The 21,685-nt window shown below is 36.9% G+C and overlaps 1 protein-coding gene across 4 annotated transcripts in view; it reads right to left on the bottom strand.

The window, feature by feature from the left end:
* Positions 1-21,685, bottom strand: part of CD36 (CD36 molecule) — a 44,869-nt gene that overhangs the window by 4,255 nt on the left and 18,929 nt on the right. For all 4 annotated transcript variants that reach the window (XM_034667063.1, XM_034667067.1, XM_034667055.1 and 1 more), the window contains exons 4-11: positions 14,214-14,374; positions 9,659-9,806; positions 9,014-9,193; positions 7,656-7,747; positions 5,671-5,717; positions 2,958-3,027; positions 1,615-1,802; positions 530-648 (exon numbers count right to left, since the gene is read on the bottom strand). In XM_034667063.1, coding sequence (XP_034522954.1) covers positions 530-648; positions 1,615-1,802; positions 2,958-3,027; positions 5,671-5,717; positions 7,656-7,747; positions 9,014-9,193; positions 9,659-9,806; positions 14,214-14,374 — 1,005 coding nt within the window. The remainder of the gene's footprint in view (positions 1-529; positions 649-1,614; positions 1,803-2,957; positions 3,028-5,670; positions 5,718-7,655; positions 7,748-9,013; positions 9,194-9,658; positions 9,807-14,213; positions 14,375-21,685) is intronic.

The raw sequence follows: 21,685 nt of genomic DNA, 5'->3' as shown, positions 1-21,685 counted from the left end.
TCTTCAGGTAAGCAATATTTACAGTTAAATCACTTTTTTAAAACAAAATATTTATTTTAGAGAAGAGAGAGGGTGTGAGTAGAGGGGCAAAGGGAGAAAATCTTCAAGTGGACTCCCCACTGAGCACGGAGGCAGGCTTGATCTCAGGACGCATGAGATCATGACCGGAGCAGAAACCAAGAGTTGGAGGCTTAACCCACTGAGCCACCCAGGTGCCCCATAAATTGCTCTTTTATGCTTATTTTATACATCTCAAATTGTTTTAAGCCACTTAGAATCATTCCCATCATTGATATTCCTGACTTATGAACCACTGAAAAGACCTGTAAACTTCCACATGCTGAAAAACTATAAAGTTTAATGACCTTGACATTTCATAAGCAACAATAGAAAGAAATCAATGTAATTTTCACTGAAAATAGTAATTTATCAAGATTGTGATTCAATAAATGTGATTAATAAGAAGGAGAGAATTTATTTTTTCTTTCAATTTAATGAAACAAATCAGATCAATAATATATTTGCTTACAGGTTCAACATCTAAGTATGTGCTATGTTCCTCTTCATTTGGACTTAAGCCTTCAATAGGTTCTCCAACATCAGGACTTGCATGTAGAAAATGAGGAAGTGAAATGTACACAGGTTTTCCTGAAAACAAATTTTAAGACATAATTGGGGATAAATCATTTTCCTCATTTCACATACCATTCAGAAAATATTTACTTAAAAATATAACTTTTAAATAAAAGAAGGCATAGCTGGGCTTGAACACTGGGGAAGTAAAGGTGGGGAAGAAATTATATGACCTGATCACTGCTGTACAAAAATAAAATACAAATTTCTGCATCGTCCTAGTCAGTTAATGTCTAATGGCTAGTGTTCTTCCTTAGGGGGTAATTTTCAATATGTAAAGTTGAGCTTTATGTTCCTGTTTCAGGCAGTAATATATCTGTGAACTGGAAATTAATTTAAGAGGTTTTCTTTCTTTATTGACATTCATCCCAATATGAAGGAGGTAAGCTAAATAAGACAGACTCCAAGTTGTTTTTAAGTCAATAAGACCTGCTTAAAACATTTTTATTAACCAATTTCTAGGGAAGAAAAAGCTAGAAAAATGAAGATGTGGATAAGATGGGATGCTCAAAGTATTCTAGGAATTATTTTTTATCTTACCAGCTATCTGAAAGTAGCACAGGAAACAAACAAAATGAAAGGGTTAACTATGGAATGGTTACAGACCAATATCCAATATGTAGTTAATATCAAAAATATACAATGAATTCATAGAACTCAAAAAAAAAAATACAAAAACCACCACACAACCCATTTTTAAAAAATGTGCTAAGGACCTAAACAGACATTTCCCAAAGTAGCAGGGAAAATATCAGTATGGTTTTACCTAATAATAACTAAGTTTTACAACAATGGAACAGAATTTGGAACTGAAAAACCAAACAAAATGAAAACATTTTTCTACCACCCCACTTTTTCTGGCCTATTGTTTTTTTGCCTTAATTTTAAATTTTTGGTGGAAAGAGATCTTGGGTAAAGGTTGCATTTTAAAGACTACTACAAATTATATCATGGACTGTGATACTCAGAACATTTACCCACCGTCTTTGCATTTGCCAATGTCTAGCACACCATATGACGTACAATTTTTTGAGATAACTTTTTCTGTGCAGAAACAATGGTTATCTGGATTTTGAAGTGGAGATGCAAAGGCCACAGGTGGAAGAACAAATCTATAGACAGGGATTCCTTTCAGATTAATTTCAGCTCCAAACACAGCATAGATTGACCTAAACACAGATAAGAAACAGTTTTATTCCAGGAAACTGAACTACATTCTGGAGATTTTTTTTTCCTCTTATTTTTAGATTTATATTCTTGCTTTAACTTAGAAAAATTGGATACTCTTGTTAGAATTTTAAATTCTCATTTAATTTGCAGGAAAATTCTTGTGAAATTTCAAGGCATACCAGGACATAATACCTGAGTATGAACTACTTTTACCTTTATTCTCAAAAGTTTCTACGAGCAATTTTTGCTTGTGAACTACCATGGAAATTTATAATGAAGACATTTCTCATAGTTAATTTCCTCTATAGATTAAATATTTATATGACTTCCCTCAAATCTTTTATTTGTGCTCATTTCAAATGAAATACAATGAAAATTTCTTTCTTTCAAAACTTAATCCTGGAGAGAAAGGCTACATACTCACTGGGGCATGTGCATATAAGTTCTTAGATGGCATGCATATATATAATGCCATCGAGAGAGAGAGAGAGAGAAATATAATTATTGAGTGCCTGTATCATTTACAGAGGACTCACCAACACCTAGGCAATGTGCTAGGGCTCAATACATATTCTAATCCCCACATAACCTTATGTAAAGAAACACTGCTCTCTTCAATTTTACGGGGAAGGACAATCTTGAGATATTTCAAATGTTTGCCCACAATCTAGTCTTTAGGAACAGGGCTAGGACTGAAGTGACCGGCACGGGCTCCAATGCTTGTGTGATATCTGCTGGGAGCCACCGATTTTAAGAGGCTGTAGTAGCAACAGGGCACATGAACATCGTTCTGTGACAATGGCATCCTCTTCTCGGGACATAATTCGAAAGATGGGCATGCCCTTCTAGACGTGACTGTTATTGAATATAGTCTAGTGTAGTAAAAAAAAATAATAAAGGAAAAATTCTTAAAAATGAGAAAAAATAATTTGCATTATGTATACGATCCTTCTGCAACCTTCATCTTTATAAAAGTTAAGCACATTATGAATACCATATTGTATTTATTCTGAATAAATCAAGAAAAATTTCCCTATGTATACTTTTTTCCCCTCAGATAACATCATTATTAAGTATGAGCTTTAGGTCTGCGGTTTTTCACTTGGGGGAAAAAAATTCTGACTCCCAGACCTACCTCGTTTTCTTTGTCTTACCTGCAAATGTCAGAGGAAAAGAAACGCAATACTCGCGTCTTCTCAACAAAAGGTGGAAATGAGGATGCATCTGTTTAAAAATCAAGCCAGTGACAAGGGATCAGATGTAATGTGTGTCCTAGAAAAATCTAAAAATCTCTATTCCAATACAATCAGTAGAAATATAAGGCAAACAGTGTATGTAATTTTTTAATTCTTTAGTAGCCATTTTTTATAAAGTAAAAAGAAACAGGTATATTTGATTTGACCCAATAACTCTCAAAGGCCATCATTTCAACATGTAATCAATATAAAAATTAACTCCAATGTGTATTTTATATTTACAGCACCTTCAATTCATAATTCCATAAGCACATTTCTTAATTTCTTTCCTTAATATCAACATGTGCCTAGCAGTTACCCTATTCAATAAGTCTGTATACTATATATTCATTGGTATTTAATTTCATATTTAATCTTCCCACTCTTTAAAAATAAATGAAAGTTTACAAAAATAGTGGCAAAATCACATACGAAAATTGTGATTGTGTTTGTTTTTGAAATCCCCCACCTCATCAGTAGGTGGCACTTTTCTCACTATGAAGTTTCTTACTAGGAAGTTCCCTTAGAGCTTCTGTTAGATTTGTTGTTCTTACTTTTGAGAGTGATTCATTCATCTGTCCATTATAATGGCTGATTAATATTTTACATATCATTTATGAAAATTCTCTCACCAGAATTTTCTCCAAGTGCTTGGAAAACATATCCATCACACGCTGGATATATGAAGAAATAACTAGATTAACACCTGCATTTGCTTCTCAAGTTAGTATCACTAAAATGAGCCACAACACTGAATGTGTTTGTTGAAAACAGGAAGACCCATCTTTCAGTTATGCATCCAGGTTCTTTTTCTGGTCAAATGCCTCAACCTTGTGATCTTGTTACATTTCACTTATACTCTTGTAATGAGTGAAATATAATAGAAGATCACAGTGAATTTCATTCTGGCATTGAGAGAATTGGATCTTCAAGGTTAGTTTGAACTTCCCAGATAGGTCGCTCAATGAATACTGTCTACAGCTGCCTTCCCAACACCATGACCATTAAAGGAAAGAATATATTAAAAAGCTTAAAGACTCATTTTCTGAAATATCATCAAAGATTATGCCATAATTATTCCCAATTGCTGGGGAAATAACTTACAAGATTGCTGGCTTTTTTTTTAAAGTTCAGATGTATATCAATATTTTCATTTTATGTCTCTTCTTACTTACTGTAGAAGGTAGAGAGGCACTTTTAAATTACAACCTTTTCTATTTTGCTGGTCGATTTTCCCCAGTGACATAAACCAAGAATCTCTCACAGAGATCTCATCAGAGTTCCCTGCCCTGTCCAATCTACATCTGATCCTGGTTTGTTTTCCTTCTATTTCCCTCTTAGATACCTTTAACTTTATGCCTGATGTGATTAACGAATCCTTTACCTGTCCTTTTTAAAACTTCTTACCTTTGGACAGAATTGTTTAATAGGTTTTTTGGGTTTTTTTTTTTTCCTTAAACCCTAAAGAATCCTTTACTATTTAGGAGCAGTACAATATATTTCTCTGTATCTAAGGTCTGAAATATTATGCTTATGTAATTATGGGAGTGAGTAGCATTAGGGCAGTTGACAATTTATTTGCAGAAATGCTTTACTTAGGTCTTTCTTGAAATTTGGTACAAAGCAAACTCAACAAGGTTTTTGCTGTTCCTTTCCTATAAGACAGCGGTAACAAAATTAAATAGATGTGTGAAACTCAACAATACCTTTGGAAAAGTAAATATTCCCTGTGTTTCCTTTTCATTCCGTACCCTTTACATAACTTTGTATTTAACTGTCTCCATCTTTATTCTATTGTTTTCTTTGAGAGTACCGCTTCACCAACTTTGGAAACCTCACGCTTCTGCCTCAGCTTCTGCACTGCTGAAAGCTCTCCTCATCTCTGGTTTTTAATTACCTCATGGTATTCGATTTCCATTTGCTTTTTAAAACCTTAATTCTTACACTAATAGGTCAACCTATACTTTGCTTTTGCTTTTCTTCAAGGAGAGTAAGCAGTCAGATCTAACCCTGCTGTAAAATCTAGGTTCGCACTACTTTCTTTCCCCCCCACCTTCTAATTCAGAACGTTCATTTTTACACACGTTTTTCATGGTTAGTAGACATCTAACCGTAAGTTTTTGTTCTTTTTTCTTTCACTCTGACCACCTTATTCAAAAGAGATGGCTCTGTCTTGCAACTTCATGGATTTGACCTCAGCTTCAAATCCCACTTGGAAGTACGTTTTACCTTTTGTAATTATCTTCATTTTTAAAATTCTTTCAATTTTAAACTATCTGTACAATATTTATAAAATATATGAAGAGTAACTACTTCTCTAAGTTTTTTTTTTTTTAACCCTTTACTTCTGTGGTCAAAAAGGTAGTTCATGAAGTCAAGCTTTCATACAAATGTTCCCCAAGTCATGCAATAAAGGCTAATCCTCAAGGATAATCTTCAGAAATCCTATCACATTAGGCAGACATTTACTAAGCCTATGTAACAACAGAGACTCTGAATTTTGTTGTATGGCTATAAAGACAAGTAAATGCCTACCCTTAACTTTCAGAACACTAGAGGTACAGTGGTGGAATGTGTACGACAGAGGCAGGTGGGTTCATTGTGATTATTACCATGAAATAAATGCCCTTACCTGTACCATTAATCATGTCACAATAGCTTGGCCAATAGGACAGATTCCTGAGGAATAAAAAGAAAGGAAGTGAACAAACATTCTCTTTTTTAGAGCATCTTTCTCCCATTACTTTATCTGTTATGATTCAGTACTTCCACTAAAATAAGAAAGATTAGATGTGTGACAAATGGTAAGTTGAAGAAATGTTCTAAATCATTACGCCCATGTTTTATTTGAAGGTTCCATCTTGTTGAGATCAGTTAAGGGCCCAATACCATTAAGGGGCCAGATTATAATATAAAATAAAAACTGCCAAATGTTAATTTGAAATAACTCAGAGAATATTTCTGAAGAAAGAAAATGGAGAAACACATCAGAAATTTAGATCTCTACCTACGGGAGAATTTTTCCCCCATGGGGAGAAATGGACTACTTGGTAGTGTATTGAGTGTTCAAATTAATAGGAGAAAAATAAGGGGCTAACTGATGTAAGCTCAGTCTGAGGGAGGAGGAGAAGAGGGGCGTGATGTTGAAGAGAAGAGATTGGAAACATGCAGATCATCAATTTATACTTTTCTCCCTTTTAACCACCTGTATAAGCTGGCATTCAAGTAGAAAAGAACTGATACATGTATATATATCTGGAAGCAATACTAACAGTAGTAGTAATAATTTTTCTGTATCCTCAGTCACTTTTTGATGATGAAAAACCCGTCTTTTTCCCCCACTGTTAGCATATTATCCAGTGACATCTCAAGGCAAGCTGTTGCTTCTTTTTAAAACAGAATAAGCTGGCAATCATGCTCAGTCTTGCCATGATCAGTTAAATTGATCTTGTCATAATCTCAAAATGATGTGGAATTCTCACTCCAATTAGAAGCACTTAGCAACTCTCCTCAAAATGTCTCCGTAACATTGAAATGGCAGAAATGCTCGTGTTCCTCAATATAGAGTGATGCTATTTCCCCTGAAATAAGCATTTAGAAGTGTTTGTTTTCTTCCACTAGACTTTTCTATATAAAGATGGAGATTCTATGGAATCTGTAGAAGAAAAAGTCCTACCTTAGTGAATACGTAATGGCTGTATGCAATTTTTGGATAGGGACTTGGTGTGAGGCAGTGGCTACTTATATTAATAAAAACATTTAATCTCTTTCCATTTTGACTACTGTATTCTTTACCAGGAAATAACTGGTCTAAAGCACATTTATTAACTTTGATTAGAAAAGGACTTTCTTCCCTGACACTTATTGAGATTCTATTTTTTACACATAGGAGAAATTCTGTATACTGCAGATGAATAGTCAGGAGCTAGGGGAAAAAAGCAAATCATGACTACATGAACCTATCGTATTCTATTACTACTTCAAAGGAGGCATGGTCTTTATTTTCAAGTTTAATATGCCCATTTTAGAACCGTACTTGAAGTACTAATTCCATTTTTGCACTGATAAACATTTAAAAACGCTGATTTATCAACATAGAACATTCTTTCAAAAATTTTTGAAGGGAAACGCCATGAAAACATTTGCATGGATTGTTTTCATCTTTATAGACACATGAAGTCATGCAGTGAAATGAACAATTTTTATTAGATATGCTTCGAAACAAAAGTACCACACACCCAGTAAGCTATGTTTTTCTAGCTGCTAGCTGATCAGCTGATGGATTGATTTGCTTCCTTTCCTTTGTGATTACGTAACTGGAGGAGTGTCCTGCAGTGCTGGCGATGCAGCAGAGCTGGAAATAGTCCTTTTGGATCTCACTGAGTAAAAGAAGCTGTGCGTGAAGGTAAACCAAATTCTCAAGTGGGGCTGATACTCAGCGGCTACATGCTAGGTGTGACCGGCTGTCACAACTAAAGGGTTAACACCTGTCCAAACCAAAATTTCCAGGGCTGAGATATAGGCAGATCGGGACCACCGTTGGTGCTTGTGCCTTACCGGTTGTTCAATGAATACCACGCCTGCCTTGGCGTACGCACACTTAACCTGGATACTTACCTTTTACCTTTATAAGTGTCAATTACGGCAACTTGGTTTATGTTGTCTTTCCCACTGAAAACTGTATAAACTCCATCTGCGGTGTTGTTGTACTGAAAAGGTAGGTACAAGAAGAAATTACTTCCAGGACAAGCCATATTTTCCAAGTTATAAAATATGCAACTCGCTTTCCCAGTTTTCAGATCCTAGTTGTTTGTAATTATATGGTTGGAAATATATATATGTGCAATGAAGTTTTCAAAGTATTGGTCCTAAACATTTTAAAAAGATAGAATATAAAAGGCACCTAGAAATAAGTGCTAGAGGTTGAAACAAAGGAAGAAAAACTGGTAACAGAAGTTGACATGATCCAAACTCTAGTACTCTTTGTCCTAGCTAAACCAGTAAGGCAATTTTGATCACTACTCTTATTATATTGAGGTGAGGGGATATGAAAAAATACCTATGAGAACAAGGACAGACTTCTAGAGATATTCCAATGGTCTTTTTCTTTCTTTCTAAATGTTACGATCTTTATTAAGTGGATACTAAAAATCAGGCCTACAAAATTAAAAATTAGTCAAGAAATTAAGTTAAAAATTAGCCAAAGAAAAAGTTACGAGTTTTTGAGTTAAAAAAAAAATAGTAACTGAATCTCTGATCCTTTGAGGCTTTCTACATTCATGTTTATTGACCTATAGCTTTGCAATCCTAAACACTATCTAAAACTAAAATAACAGCAGTGAATTGGAGAATATAACTAATACCACATATAGTGCCAAATCAGCTCACAGTCAAAATTCCAATGTAACAGTTAGCTTGTCCTATTTATAATTCAAAACCTTAAGCTATAACTAAGTGCATGGCCGAGTTCGCTTTTTCTTTAACATGCAAACTGGTATTTCATGACAAACTGCATTAAAATAGGACATTGCTGATTTGTCCATCTCATTGTGTGCAAATGTTGGCTAACTTTTAAATTTATATTAACACAAATTTTAAGAGGTCTGGAGAAGGAGGAATGATAAGATGAGTCCATTTAACACAAAAATATATTAAACTTGATTTTTTGAGAAGGGAAGTCAAAACCAAAAATAGAATTCAAAGCCTTATTGGCCTATGACCTATTTTAGGCAACTGTGTATTTCTCAAAGAATGAAAACTTAATAATTAAATTTAAAATGAAGAAGCTGAGATTTCATTAAGTTTTAGATAAATTTTCCAATCAGGAAAGCTGAAGCCATCTGAGATACAGATTTTTAAAAATTAGGATATTTATTCCCAGATCAGAAATTGTATAAAATTATAAATCACCAATCCCATTGTATTTATCCAATTAAAGTATTAAAAAAAATCAACCTTCATGTTTGTGTACTCACAGGATAAAACACACCAACTGTTGTGGAAACAGGGTATGGAGCCAAACTCAAGAACGGATCCTTATAGCCCCACAAAAACTCTTTCACAGTTCTTTTTTGAAACAAAGAAGATTTTGACTTTTTGATAAGTGAATTGAGTACCACTTGAACAAATGCACTTGGATAGAGATGGGCTGCAGCCTACAAAAAAAAAAAAAATCACTGCTTGAGATACCAATTTTAGTACCTATTTAGTATGTAACACATAGATGCATTCAATACTACAATTAAGTTCAATAGGGGAAAAAAAAACCTAACTGTATCTTTAAAATTATTACCCAATCTTGCCAGGATGAAAAATGTAATTTGTCTAATTCCTAGATGATTACATTTCTCTGCCTCAGTGCCAGTCACAAGGAGATATTTAAAGTTAGACCCCATTTTTTTAAATGATATACTTTAAATGGTCATCCAATTCAGTTGCTCTGATTTAGTCTTCTTTCCAAACGACCTTAACTCCATTCAAAATAATGACATAGGAATATATATATTTTTTAAAGTGACAAGGTAAAGAATATCTGATGATAGTTCTATCATGAGATTAACTATAGCCGGTTCTAGAGTATTTCAAAACAAATAATTTGGTTGTTTGTCTAGTCTACTCACCACTACAGCCAGATTGAGAACAGTGAGAGTGTCATTCTCTGTTCCAACGGAAAGTGAAGGTTCGAAGATGGCACCATTGGGCTGGACAAAAGAGACTGTGTGGCTCTCAGAGTCGTGGGTTATATTTTCTTTGGCTAGATAACGAACTCTGAAAAACAGAAATCAATAAAATTCAAAATAACTGTCTCAAGTGAACAGGTCTCCCATGCCATCCATTCATGTAACAATTTTTGAGTATATAGAATATGTCAGAAATTATAGGGGCGCCTGGGTTGCTCAGTGGTTAAGCATCTGCCTTCGGCTCAGGGCATGATCATGGTGTTGTGAGATCGAGCCCCACATCAGGGCCCTCTGCTGGGAGCCTGCTTCTTCCTCTCCCACTCCCCCTGCTTGTGTTCCCTTTCTCACTGGCTGCCTCTCTCTCTGTCAAATAAATAAATAAAATCTTAAAAAAAAAAAGAATATGTCAGAAATTACGCTAACCAATTGGTTTAAAATGATAAATAAGCCAATGCTGGGTCTTGGGCAAACTAGAGAAGGGGGTCTTAAATCTGCACAGCATGAAAGTAGTAGGTGTTATCGTGAGAGTTTTCACAGAGTCTATGGGAAAACCCAGAACAGATACAAATCCAGGTTTAGGATGGCCATGGCAGGAGTAAGGGTCAAGAACTAGGAGAAACAGGGTAGAAAGCCCCATGGTGCATTGTTAGAAATGCAAATTGTTCAATTTGGTTGGATTGCAGAGTGAGAATAAGGAGAATGGTGGGAAATAAAGCCACCAAAAATAAGCAAGATCTCAAACATAAAAGAGTTGCACCCTATCCTCTAGTATTTAGCCTTCATTGTGAGGGTAAGGAGGAGACAGTAGAAGGGTTCCCGTAGGGGAATATTAAGAGTTCCCTTTCTTATATTAGAAAGAATGTTCAATGTACACAGCCCATCCAGCTTTTCTGTATTTTCCAGTATTTTCCAGTACTTGAATGAGAAGGAAAGATAACTAATGGAATAAATTCCCATTTTGCAGGCCAGTTCCCCTCCCCACTGCTGCCATATTTTAAATACTTCTTAGTTCTAAGCTCCTGGCTGTAAAATCGCTAGGCTGAATGTACCAACTACTTTTTAGGAACATGGTGAAGGGTGATTATTATGGGGGAAAAAAATCTGTTGCAAGTACAGGGAATTTACTGAGACAAAATAAGGTATTCATCATTCATTGCATTACCACTTATGTGAATGTCTACACATGAGATAAATAGATAGCTAAGGTGAAGACTGGAAAAACATGGGACCAAAAAAAAATGTAAAAGCAAAAAACACAACATTTCGCTCAAGTATAATAAAAATGTAAATTCCTGGGGGCGCCTGGGTGGCTCAGGTGGTTGGGCACCGGACTCTTGATCTCGGCTGAGGTCATGGTCTCAGGGTGGTGGGATTCAGCCCCAGGTTGGGCTCCATGCTCAGCTCATGGAGTCCCTTCAAGATCCTCTCTCTTCCTCTCCCACTGGCCCTGCCCTTGCTCCTGTGCACACACGCACACACCTTACTCTCTAAATAAATAAATAAATATTTTAAAAAGAAAATTCCTGTAGGTTAGGAATTACGAGTGTTTTGTATCCCCAAGCACAGTGCCTGATAATATGGTGAGTTACTGATAAATAATTTTTGGATGAATAAATTAACATCACATTTTTCAAAAGAGTTCACAGTAAGATGGAAAGGTAACTTATTTTTTACGTAATTTTGTCAAAGCTTTATTATTTATTCTTCTTGGAGTACTGTAGACATACCAGGATATACAAATCTGAAACAGCACCCAGGACAGTCTACTACTACCCAACTATTTTCTGTTATGTAATTATATCTTAAAGTTAGACAACCAGCTATTAACCTTTAGAATTGAAGCACTTTAATTTTCAGGAAGACTTATGTATGTGTAATAATTAAAACAACAGCAATGTAAGTGACTCAGATTCTAACTTACTTAAATTGTACTAACAACATTATGCCAGTAGATGGCATGAAGAGAAAAAGCCTTTACACAGGCCTGTGTTACAGAATGTACTTCTTAAGGGAACATAATCGCTCACTTTTTTTTTTTTTAATAGAATGTATACAGGTTTTGCAAAATGTTAGTTAATAAGGTCAAAGGGAGAAATCTGCTTTATATTTTTCCCCAAATTGCTTTCTTTGTACTCCTGCCAAAGCAAAGTAACTTAAAAACAACAAAAAAAGGAGTCATGTTGGATCGGAGAAGACTCTCAAGGAATACACTGACTCTTCACAGAGACAATGAGGTTGCAATACATATAATTAAGATCTCAATCCAGGCAATTTCATGCTTTGACCCCTGTTATACCTTGTCAATCAAAGTTTCACTGAACTCACTTTAGCAGACATGGGCCAAATGAGCCTGTGGCTCTGAGGGGGGACGTCCTTCTACCCTTCCAGTTTCAACTGCATTCAGGGTATAATTTATGTGGAGACAAGTTCGCCACAACCTATTAGCTGTTAGGAAGACTCTGCAATTATTAACTTTGTCTGAAAGGTAACTAATTGTTTTCCCATTATTTAAGGCATCCAAATAGACACTAATGGCTCTATTTCGGTGACATCATGTGACAAGATGACCCCTAGTTGATTAGAATTTATTGTTTGTAAACTTCAGCTGCGAATCCAACTTCTCTAATTCAACCTCCCCCTCACTGCCGCTCCAAGTAAATCAAGTACATCTAACCCTTCTGTCCCTTAGAGAGAGAGGTTAAAGTCTCTACAAAGGAAATATGTATTAGCTGTCACCTATCAGAGCAGCCTCTGGCTGGATCCAGTATTATATTTCTCCATATCTCAAGTAATATCCTTTAAAAAAGTGACCCTCCCCAAACAGAAAAACAGAAAAGGAGTTCTCAAATGCTAAAAACTATTCACTTTCTTCACATGTATTCAGTTCACTCAGGTTATGTTTTTTTTAGTAATTTTTCTTAGATTCTCATTAGTTCACATGTGAATTCTAGATTTTCATAAGTATACATCATTGCTACAACATTTTGTTTTGGAACAAAATACTCATATAGGCTTTTGATAGTAACATGAGAACTCTAAGACCATGAAAAAATGAAAATATTTTCCAAGTTTTTTTTTTTTTTGTAACAATGAAAACCAAGTGTTTTTCAATAGCACTGTGAATAGTCACAGACATGTGCACAGAGACAAGAGGGTTGGGGACAACTGCCAGGACAGAAAAGTCACCAAGCCCTTGGCAACATGTATATATATCACCTGCTAGGGCAGCAGGCACTACTTTCACAATGGCCATTATTATGAGTGTGAGTTGTCAATCTAAAAACATATTAATGTATGAAGAAATAAATTACATAATTATAGACTATCTAAAACAGATATTAAAACTATGAATTATAAGAAATCATCGTAAATGTGAAATTTTGTGTTATGAATTGGTCATGCTATGTAATGAGTTGTTAATTATTCTTGACGGAAAATCACACATTTGTATAACAAATGAGACAGCAGGACTTAACTACGTTCCCACATGGCTATCATAAATGTATTCCTTATCTTTGGTGATGGTTAGTGCCTGTAGCACCTCAGTCCCCCCCTTTTCCTACCTTGATAGTTGGAAAAAACACATAGTCTGTAATTTAAAGAAGAAAAAAAAATACATACAAAAATCTAGGAGTCACCAGTTCCGAGGTCTGTACGAACACAGACAAATCACTTTCCTTCCCCTGGTGCCAGTTTTTCTGCTTTACAAAATGAAAAGTTCTGGCTAATCGTCCCCCTCTAGTTCTAATACCCGAAGGTTCTATTCAAAGGTGTGTTAAACTATTAGGGAATATAAGATATAGGAATAATATCTTCAGTCTCAGTCCTGGAAAAAACAGCAGGATGAAAGCTCTGAATCAAGACAAACACCCAGCTGACCTGGAACTTAGTTTCAATAGAAATCCTTAGCAGATACCGTAGTTATATAAAATCAGGTAATCGCTGTGGTTTTCAAAATTGGGTATGTACTGCAGTCATCCAGAGGGTCTGTAAAACTCACTGCTGGGCTCCAACCCAAGAGTCGGCCTCATCTGACCTGGGATGAGATCTGAGAATTCGCATTTCTACCAAGTTCCAGGTGAGGCTGATACTGCTGGGGTGGGAACCACACTTCAAGAACCACTGGTATAATACACACATTCAATTTTAGGATTTTAAAATACTCTGGTTTTGAAAATTCTGATAGATTTGGTTCTATTAAGCATGCATATTTCAGAGTTGCTGAGAATATGCGTCACAAGGACACAACACCTGGGATTTCTTAAATGTAGGGCACTTATTTAATGCTGCCAAATTTCTAATACAAATCCATATTTCTTATAGTCATTAAATGTTTAGCTTGGGATTCCTCTATAGGCAGAAACAAAATATTTCATTATATGCCACTGGAAAAAATAATTAAGTACATCTGAAAACAACATCATTTTGCAAGTGGAAGTCTTTTCAGAAACACAAATGGTCGAGGAAAGAATGCCACTTATTCGTGGGGACTCACCTGTATGTGTAAGGACCTCTTTGTTTAACCTTAATTGCGCTGCTGTTCACAACCACTTCCTCTGGGTTTTGCACGTCAAAGATCCAAAACTGTCTATAAACTTCTGAGCCAGTTTTAACCCAATTTTGATAGGCAACTGTACCTTCTTCGAGTACAGCTTGCTATGAAAAAGAAAACAAGTTTGCGTTATTTCTTTGTAGTAAATACGGGCTCTTCTGGGAGTTTAGAGCTTCTGGTTAGCCACTGAAAGGACCAAGCTCAAAGACCTTATTCAGGAGAACTTCTGCAAACTTGCCATACAATTGCAAGAGACGTGTTTTCAACAGATTATTATAGCGACCTCTTTCAGTCAACCTTTGTAAAGGGAATCAGCATGTGGCACTGCAGAGATGGCTGCTGATTTAAGGCCAATGGTTGGCAAGCTTTAGAGTGACTCTCTGGTCGTATTGCAACAGTTATAACACAATTTATTAAGCAAATTTTATTAAACCTGTTCCAAAAAGTTCCTATCATCTTGAACATTAACTATTCTTCTGCCCTCAGTTAGACTAAGGAGACAAAGCAGAAGAACTGAGAAAAATCTGGCAGTATTGAAAGCTTTAACTTTTCTTCAAAAGTTGCACACTTCAGAGGATGATCACTTAACATTTATTAAATTAAGAAAAAAAAGGTTTTCGGTGAAAAAAAATTTGACTTCTCTTCAAAATCTTCAATCCTGGGGCAACTGGGTGGCTTAGTTGATTAAGCATCCAACTCTTAATTTTGGCTCAGGTCATGATTTCAGAGTCCAAACCCCGAGTAGGGCTCTGTGCTGGGTGTGGAGCCTGCTTAAGATTTTCTCTCTCCCTCTCCACACCACCCCGCCCCCAGCTGCTCACATGCTTTCTCTCTCTCTTCTCTCTCTCAAAATCCTTGTCAATCCCTAACTCAATATATTTGTGGCAACTGAATAGGACGTGTTTCCAAAAGCTACAACAGTCTAACATTAAGTTACTACTTTTAGAATAAAACAATGAAAGGGGCGCCTGGGTGGCGCAGCGTTAGCGTCTGCCTTCGGCTCAGGGCGTGATCCCGGCGTTATGGGATCGAGCCCCACATCAGGCTTCTCCGCTATGAGCCTGCTTCTTCCTCTCCCGCTCCCCCTGCTTGTGTTCTCTCTCTCGCTGGTTGTCTCTATCTCTGTCAAATAAATAAATAAAATCTCTTTAAAAAAAAAAAAGAATAAAACGATGAAACAAGGAAGTTGTCTTATTAGTCTTTTGTGGAATTCATTACAAATCATCAATGCCCCATGTAGTGAAGCTAAACAAGTGGGAAAAGTACCAATGACAGAATCACAAAACCCTATATTAGAAATCTGTTCCCTTGTTTTAGATGCTGTGTGACTAGTGGAAAGTCACCAGACCCCTCAGGGTCAATTTCATTGTCTATTCATTGAGGGAGTTAGAGATGCTCTCCCAGTTTCTCTCCACGGCTTTCACTCCCTGAGCCACAAGTCTGTAAAGCTATGGTAACCGGAGCAAACAAAGGTGAGATAGTAGCCGGCAGTTATTTCCAATTAAATACCTTGGGAAGAATGCCCAGAATGGAAAGGTCCATCTTTGTGCTTGAGAAAGAGGAAGAAAAGTATTTCACAGAAAATGAGCCCAAACAGACCCATGAATTTAGGAACAATCCGACCTATTTTTTTGCCTCACCAGGAAGCATCAATTCATAGAATAATGATTTGGGAAAGGACACTGAACATTATCACATCTTCCAGGGGAGCACACTGAGGCTCTGAGGAAATATGTGGCTGGCCCACGGGCACTCTAATAGCAGCAGAACCATCACAAAAACCCTGCTCTTGACTCTTAGACTAGTCCTCTTTTACACCATGCTATTACTGTCTCTTTTTTTTTTTCCTTTCTGTCACCTCTACACTTAGTTGGTAGAAGTCAAACTAAGTTTCATACATATTCAGGATATATTACTTATTGCTTAATGCAGAGAATAAGGAAATTCCTTAGAGAAGAACAGGGCACGAAGCTAAAATGCTATTACAAAACCCCATGCTGTTGCAATGCATTTTCCCTGGGCTCACTGGAGCTGCTAACACCATGTTAGACGATTACTTTTTACAACCACTTGTCCTTGGAAAACTTTTTATTAGCTCCCCAAAAGTCTTATTTCCAATACTAACAAACTCAAGACAGTTACATACGATGAAGTATTATGGCCACTCTTCTAAATGTAAAGGTATTTGATGAGGGTGTTGAAGCTGAAAGCTATGATAATGTACCAATTTCAAGAGACTGTATGAGGGGAAGATACACATGAACATACACATTACTACTCTTGCACTATACGAATCTTAGGGACTAAGGCAATAGCAATCATTTATCATATAACTCTTAAGGCACACACTTTAGTTCTTAACGAAAAAAACTCAGTAAATGTTTATAGAATTAAAAAGGAACTGTGATGGAAGGTACTTGGCAGGGCAGAAAACCTCCCTAACTCTAAGGTGTGTCCATTTAATATCAAGAGACTGTCAGTGTATCATGCCTTTCTCCTAAAGGCCAGGAATCACTCTGCTTTATTTGTGGATCAGGAGATTTTTTGGGGGGCGCCTGGGTGGCTCAGTCGTTAAGCATCTGCCTTCGGCTCAAGTCATGATCTCAGGGTCTTGGGATCGAGCCCCGCATCTGGCTCCCTGCTCAGCGGGAGGCCTGCTTCTCCCTCTCCCACTCCCCCTGCTTGTGTTCCCTCTCTCGCTGTCTCTGTCAAATAAATAAATAAAATCTTTTAAAAAAAAAAAAAAGGTTTTTTTTTTTTTTAAATGGGAAAGTTGAAACACACAAAAAAATTGAAATGAATGCATTGAATTATCCGCTGTTAGAGTTAGGGTCATCTAACCCCATCTCTATTTTTTTCAGTGGTAGAAACGAGTCCTGGAGAAAACAGATGTCAGAGTCAATGTTATGTGACGATTTAGTAGCAGGTAATAGAGAAATTAGGTCTTCTTACTCCAATCTTGTGTAGTTTCCATAATGCCATGGTTTGATCAGAGACAAAGAGAAAAAATACTGAAACAGTCAAAATAGGAATACTTTTCTTCTGATCCTAAGACTAGTCTATGTATTAGAAAATTGTATAGCCACTTGGGTACCAAGACCACATATGCCACAAGTCCCTCTAATTTTAAAAAGGAACAAAGGATTTTATGTCATTTGTGACTTTAAAAGGCCTAGATTTTAAGTTGGATTTGGACTATCTAGCCTATTTTGCAAATCTTTCACTAAATTTGAAGTGTAGAGTCAATAATGATGTATATAAAAAAATAATATAATTTAAGGTCCTCTCACTTGGCAGATGTGCCCATCAGCATCTGTCCCTGACCTTAAGCATACAGTCTATCCAACCCCACTACTGACTGGATTCCGACCTGATGGCTTTCCTGTGGCAAGGACTCCAGCTGGGTTGAAAGCTATTGGCATTGTAACATAGTGTAATTTGCTACACTAATTTGGAAACAGATGTTTGGAACAGCAATATCTTCCATCTAGTTACATACCCACTTGATTATTGCTGTTGCAGGAAAACAGTGCTCACCACCACCCCTGGCAACTTTGGTGTAATTATTAAAATGCCCTTGATATCCTCCTATGTGTGGAGTATGTAGAGTACCAATGCAGAAAATATGTTGTCCCAGGGCACCTGGGTAGCACAGTCGTTAGGCGTCTGCCTTCGGCTCAGGGCGTGATCCTGGCATTCCGGGATCGAGTCCCACATCGGGTTCCTCCGCTGGAAGCCTGCTTCTTCCCCTCCCACTCCCCCTGCCTGTGTTCCCTCTCTCACTGGCTGTCTCTCTGTCACATAAATAAATAAAATCTTTAAAAATATATATATGTTGTCCCATTTCTCAAGGATCTTATAAAGTACTAACAGAATTATGTGCAGCAGATTTTAGTCTAGACTTAGACTCCCGTATCTTATTCCCACCTATTCTCCAGACTGCTTGAATTGTCTCATTCATAGCATTTTCTGTCTCAACCAGTCATGTGGTGATAACTCATGCAGTATTCTCTGACGCTTCTTTTTCTGCTATTTAGTCATTTTAATATTTATTCTCACCACAGTGACATTAAGACTTCCTTAAAATGCAGAAACATACTGAAAATAGTCTTCACCCTCCCCACTCACTACCACAATTTGTTCCTTTTAGGACCAGTTATAAGCCATTTCCTCACATGCAAAAAGATTTGTGCATGCATTATGCACCCGTGTGTGTACACGTGAGCGGGTGTGCACACGCACACAGAAAGACACTGAATTATGGTATTAGTGGCAGTTGTGCTGACAGTCAAAGAGCAGCTTCAGCCTCAAGTCATCAGTTGAAACCCAGGAAATTAGCCTTCAAAAACTGATGTGAAAACAACATGGGACATCGTGTGTTTGGCATGAGTACTAAATTGATGTTGATACACCTGGGATGGGAGGAAGAAAGTTATATGTATGTACCTGCTATTTCTTGAAACACTGGTTTTAATTAATTTTATTATTGCAGTTAAAATGCAAATATATGTAGTGTTTAATCCATTTTTATACCTCTACTTTATTTTTTTTAAAGATTTTATTTATTTATTCGACAGAGATAGAGACAGCCAGAGAGAGAGGGAACACAAGCAGGGGGAATAGGAGAGGAAAGAAGCAGGTTCATAGCAGAGGAGCCTGATGTGGGGCTCGATCCCACAACGCCAGGATCACGCCCTGAGCCGAAGGCAGACGCTTAACCGCTGTGCCATCCAGGCGCCCCTATACCTCTACTTTAAACTTTACTTTGGACTGTTCCATGTTCAAGTTCATGTTCTTGTTCTCACATATTGTCATTAACATTAAGTGATTTCTACAAATTATTTTTTCATAACTGGAAATAATACAAGCTGATATTATAAAGTAATATAAATGTTGTATTATTTAAAATATGGACTATCGAGGGGCGCCTGGGTGGCACAGTGGTTAAGCGTCTGCCTTCGGCTCAGGGCGTGATCCCGGCATTAAGGGATTGAGCCCCACATCAGGCTCCTCCGCTGAGAGCCTGCTTCTTCCTCTCCCACTCCCCCTGCTTGTGTTCCCTCTCTCGCTGGCTGTCTCTGTCTCTGTCAAATAAATAAAATCTTTAAAAAAATATGGACTATCAAGTCAAATATGGGCTATTTTAATAAACAATTATTATTTCAATTTATTTTATCTGAAGTCATGTCTTACCAGCTACTAAAGAATCGCTCTCTTTAAGAATAGGCAAAAGAAATGATGGTATAACTGAGTGATGGCATAATTTAACATTAGTCTTTTAGGAGAAAAGAAAAGAAAGCTTTGATTTCCTTCTAGGTGTTCAATACTTAGTATCATAGGGAAATTAAGATTTATTTAAAATTACCAATGTTATATAAAATTCAGAAAACATTTATCAAGTGATATTAACAATGTCAAGTAACAAATTATCTTTTGTAAATGCTGGCAGAACTTCGACCTTTTTCCAAAGTGCTGTGGTAGTTTCCACATTTGTGATAGCTGATGCCATTGACTCTGTCTATCTGTGCATGATTGCATAAACCTGCTGGCTCCACAGATCTCTCTTAAGAATCAAAGGCAAAAGTACTGGTAAGAAAGTAATTAGCTGTTATCCATAAAAAGCATGAAGTCCCTAGAAAACATCCCTCAGAAACAGAGTTAAATGAATGTAAGTGTATATATACATGCACACCCATATATATATAAAAGAAGTAAAATTTCTGGACTATTTTAGACCCTTTCAAGTGCTGTCAGGGTGCTGTTTTCTGTGATATCATTTCAATATAAGTTTATATCCAGCTCCACTTTAGAAATGAGATAACAGCATGGGATGCTGTTTCAAGTAACCATTTTAATTTTTTTAAAGGATGCTTGTATGCAGGTAATAACTTGCCCAATTTGCTGTTAGTCAATTAAATGAAGAAAGTAATCTTCAGTGAGTTTCAGTGGTAAACCAAAACCAGAACTAAAATTTTATATATTTGCAAAACAACAGCTCTAACCTAAGTGCTTCTGCGGCAGGGGTAAGGCGCTTGGCTCTGTGGGTTTACACATAATTCAGAGATTTGACTCCTACTCTGTCAAGCAGATACATGTTGCGATTGTATCTTTAGAACAGTTTCGTAAACTGAGGAAAAATGCAACAGCCTAGTATAAGGAAAGAAAAAGTCCCAGCATCTCTATAGGGCTAAACTGACAAGATCAATATGGCTATATGGAAATCTGAGAGCAAAACCAGGCTTGGTCTTAAATGTATCAGAGATTCTGACCATTGAAGGGATTCTGATGATTAGTCTGAGTCTATGGATATGTGGCGGGCATACGATAGAATTTAAGAGTTTTTTGGAACTCATTCTTCATCAAATCTCAGTTTTGTGCCTCATCCTCCTTCTAGGGTCTAGATTCATGTTGCCCCCCTTTGTAGGGGGAGGGGGAGGGGGAGGGGGAGGAAAAGTACTCCATTTCTTTGTTGCCTCCTACCCTACTAAATTTGTTACCCTACCCTACTGAATTTATACCTTTAAGAACCTTCCTGACCACGTTCTAACCATTATTTCCTGAATTTTCATCTGCCAGAGAACATATTATTCTCTTCCCTTGAGTGCAGGCCTCCCATTAACTTCCAAATGAATTACACTCTTTTGTTTTTATTTCTTCACATACAATTATTTGTCCTTGTCTTCTTACCTCTGAATTATGCATAAAACCTGTAGTGATCTCTCTGCTTTTTTTGTCTCCACACTCAAGCTCTTGAGAAAGCACATCAACTGCTTGGCGTTATCTGTAATCTCTCTAGCAATGATCAATCTGAGTTCTGACCTTTGCAATACATGCTGATGTTCAAGCCAAAACACTCATAAAACCTCAGTCCTTTTTTTTTTTTTTTTTTTTTTTTTTTTGTCTCCTAAGGTATACATTTCTCCTAATAGCTCGGCTGGACATCTTTAAGTATTTTCACCCTCTCTCCTAATTTAGTTCCATGTGCAAACTGCACTGCACTCCATCACCCATTTTTTTCCCTAGTACTCCACCACGCTAGCCCAGAGTGCCTTTGTGATACCGTGTGCAGACTGTGCGGAGATCTTCGTAAGAGGGAGTCTTAAGTTCTCCCTGAAAGTGACCATGTCCTACAGAGTTTTTCCTTGTTCTCCTGTTCTTGGCCTCCTCCCTCTCCACCTCTTCTACTGTAGGATCATGGTGCACAGAACTGGGTGTGATCTAGTCTCTCCTTGCACGTTGTCTAGCTTTGGGAATAGACTCCCTCCTTCCGGCCACATGAGTTGGCAAATCGATTTGAGGTCTTGTGACTAAAATGGGTAAAACAATAACTTCTCATAGAGATCTGCAAAGATTAAGTGAGCTGGTGTCTATGAAGCCCTTGGCAGCACTAACTAAATGCTAGCCATGTGATATCA

The sequence above is a fragment of the Ailuropoda melanoleuca genome, chromosome 1 (assembly GCF_002007445.2).
Source record: "Ailuropoda melanoleuca isolate Jingjing chromosome 1, ASM200744v2, whole genome shotgun sequence".
In the NCBI taxonomy this organism is placed as follows: Eukaryota; Metazoa; Chordata; class Mammalia; order Carnivora; family Ursidae; genus Ailuropoda; species Ailuropoda melanoleuca.
Note: the sequence above shows the minus strand (reverse complement) of the source record. Positions and strands in the feature narration are given on the sequence as shown.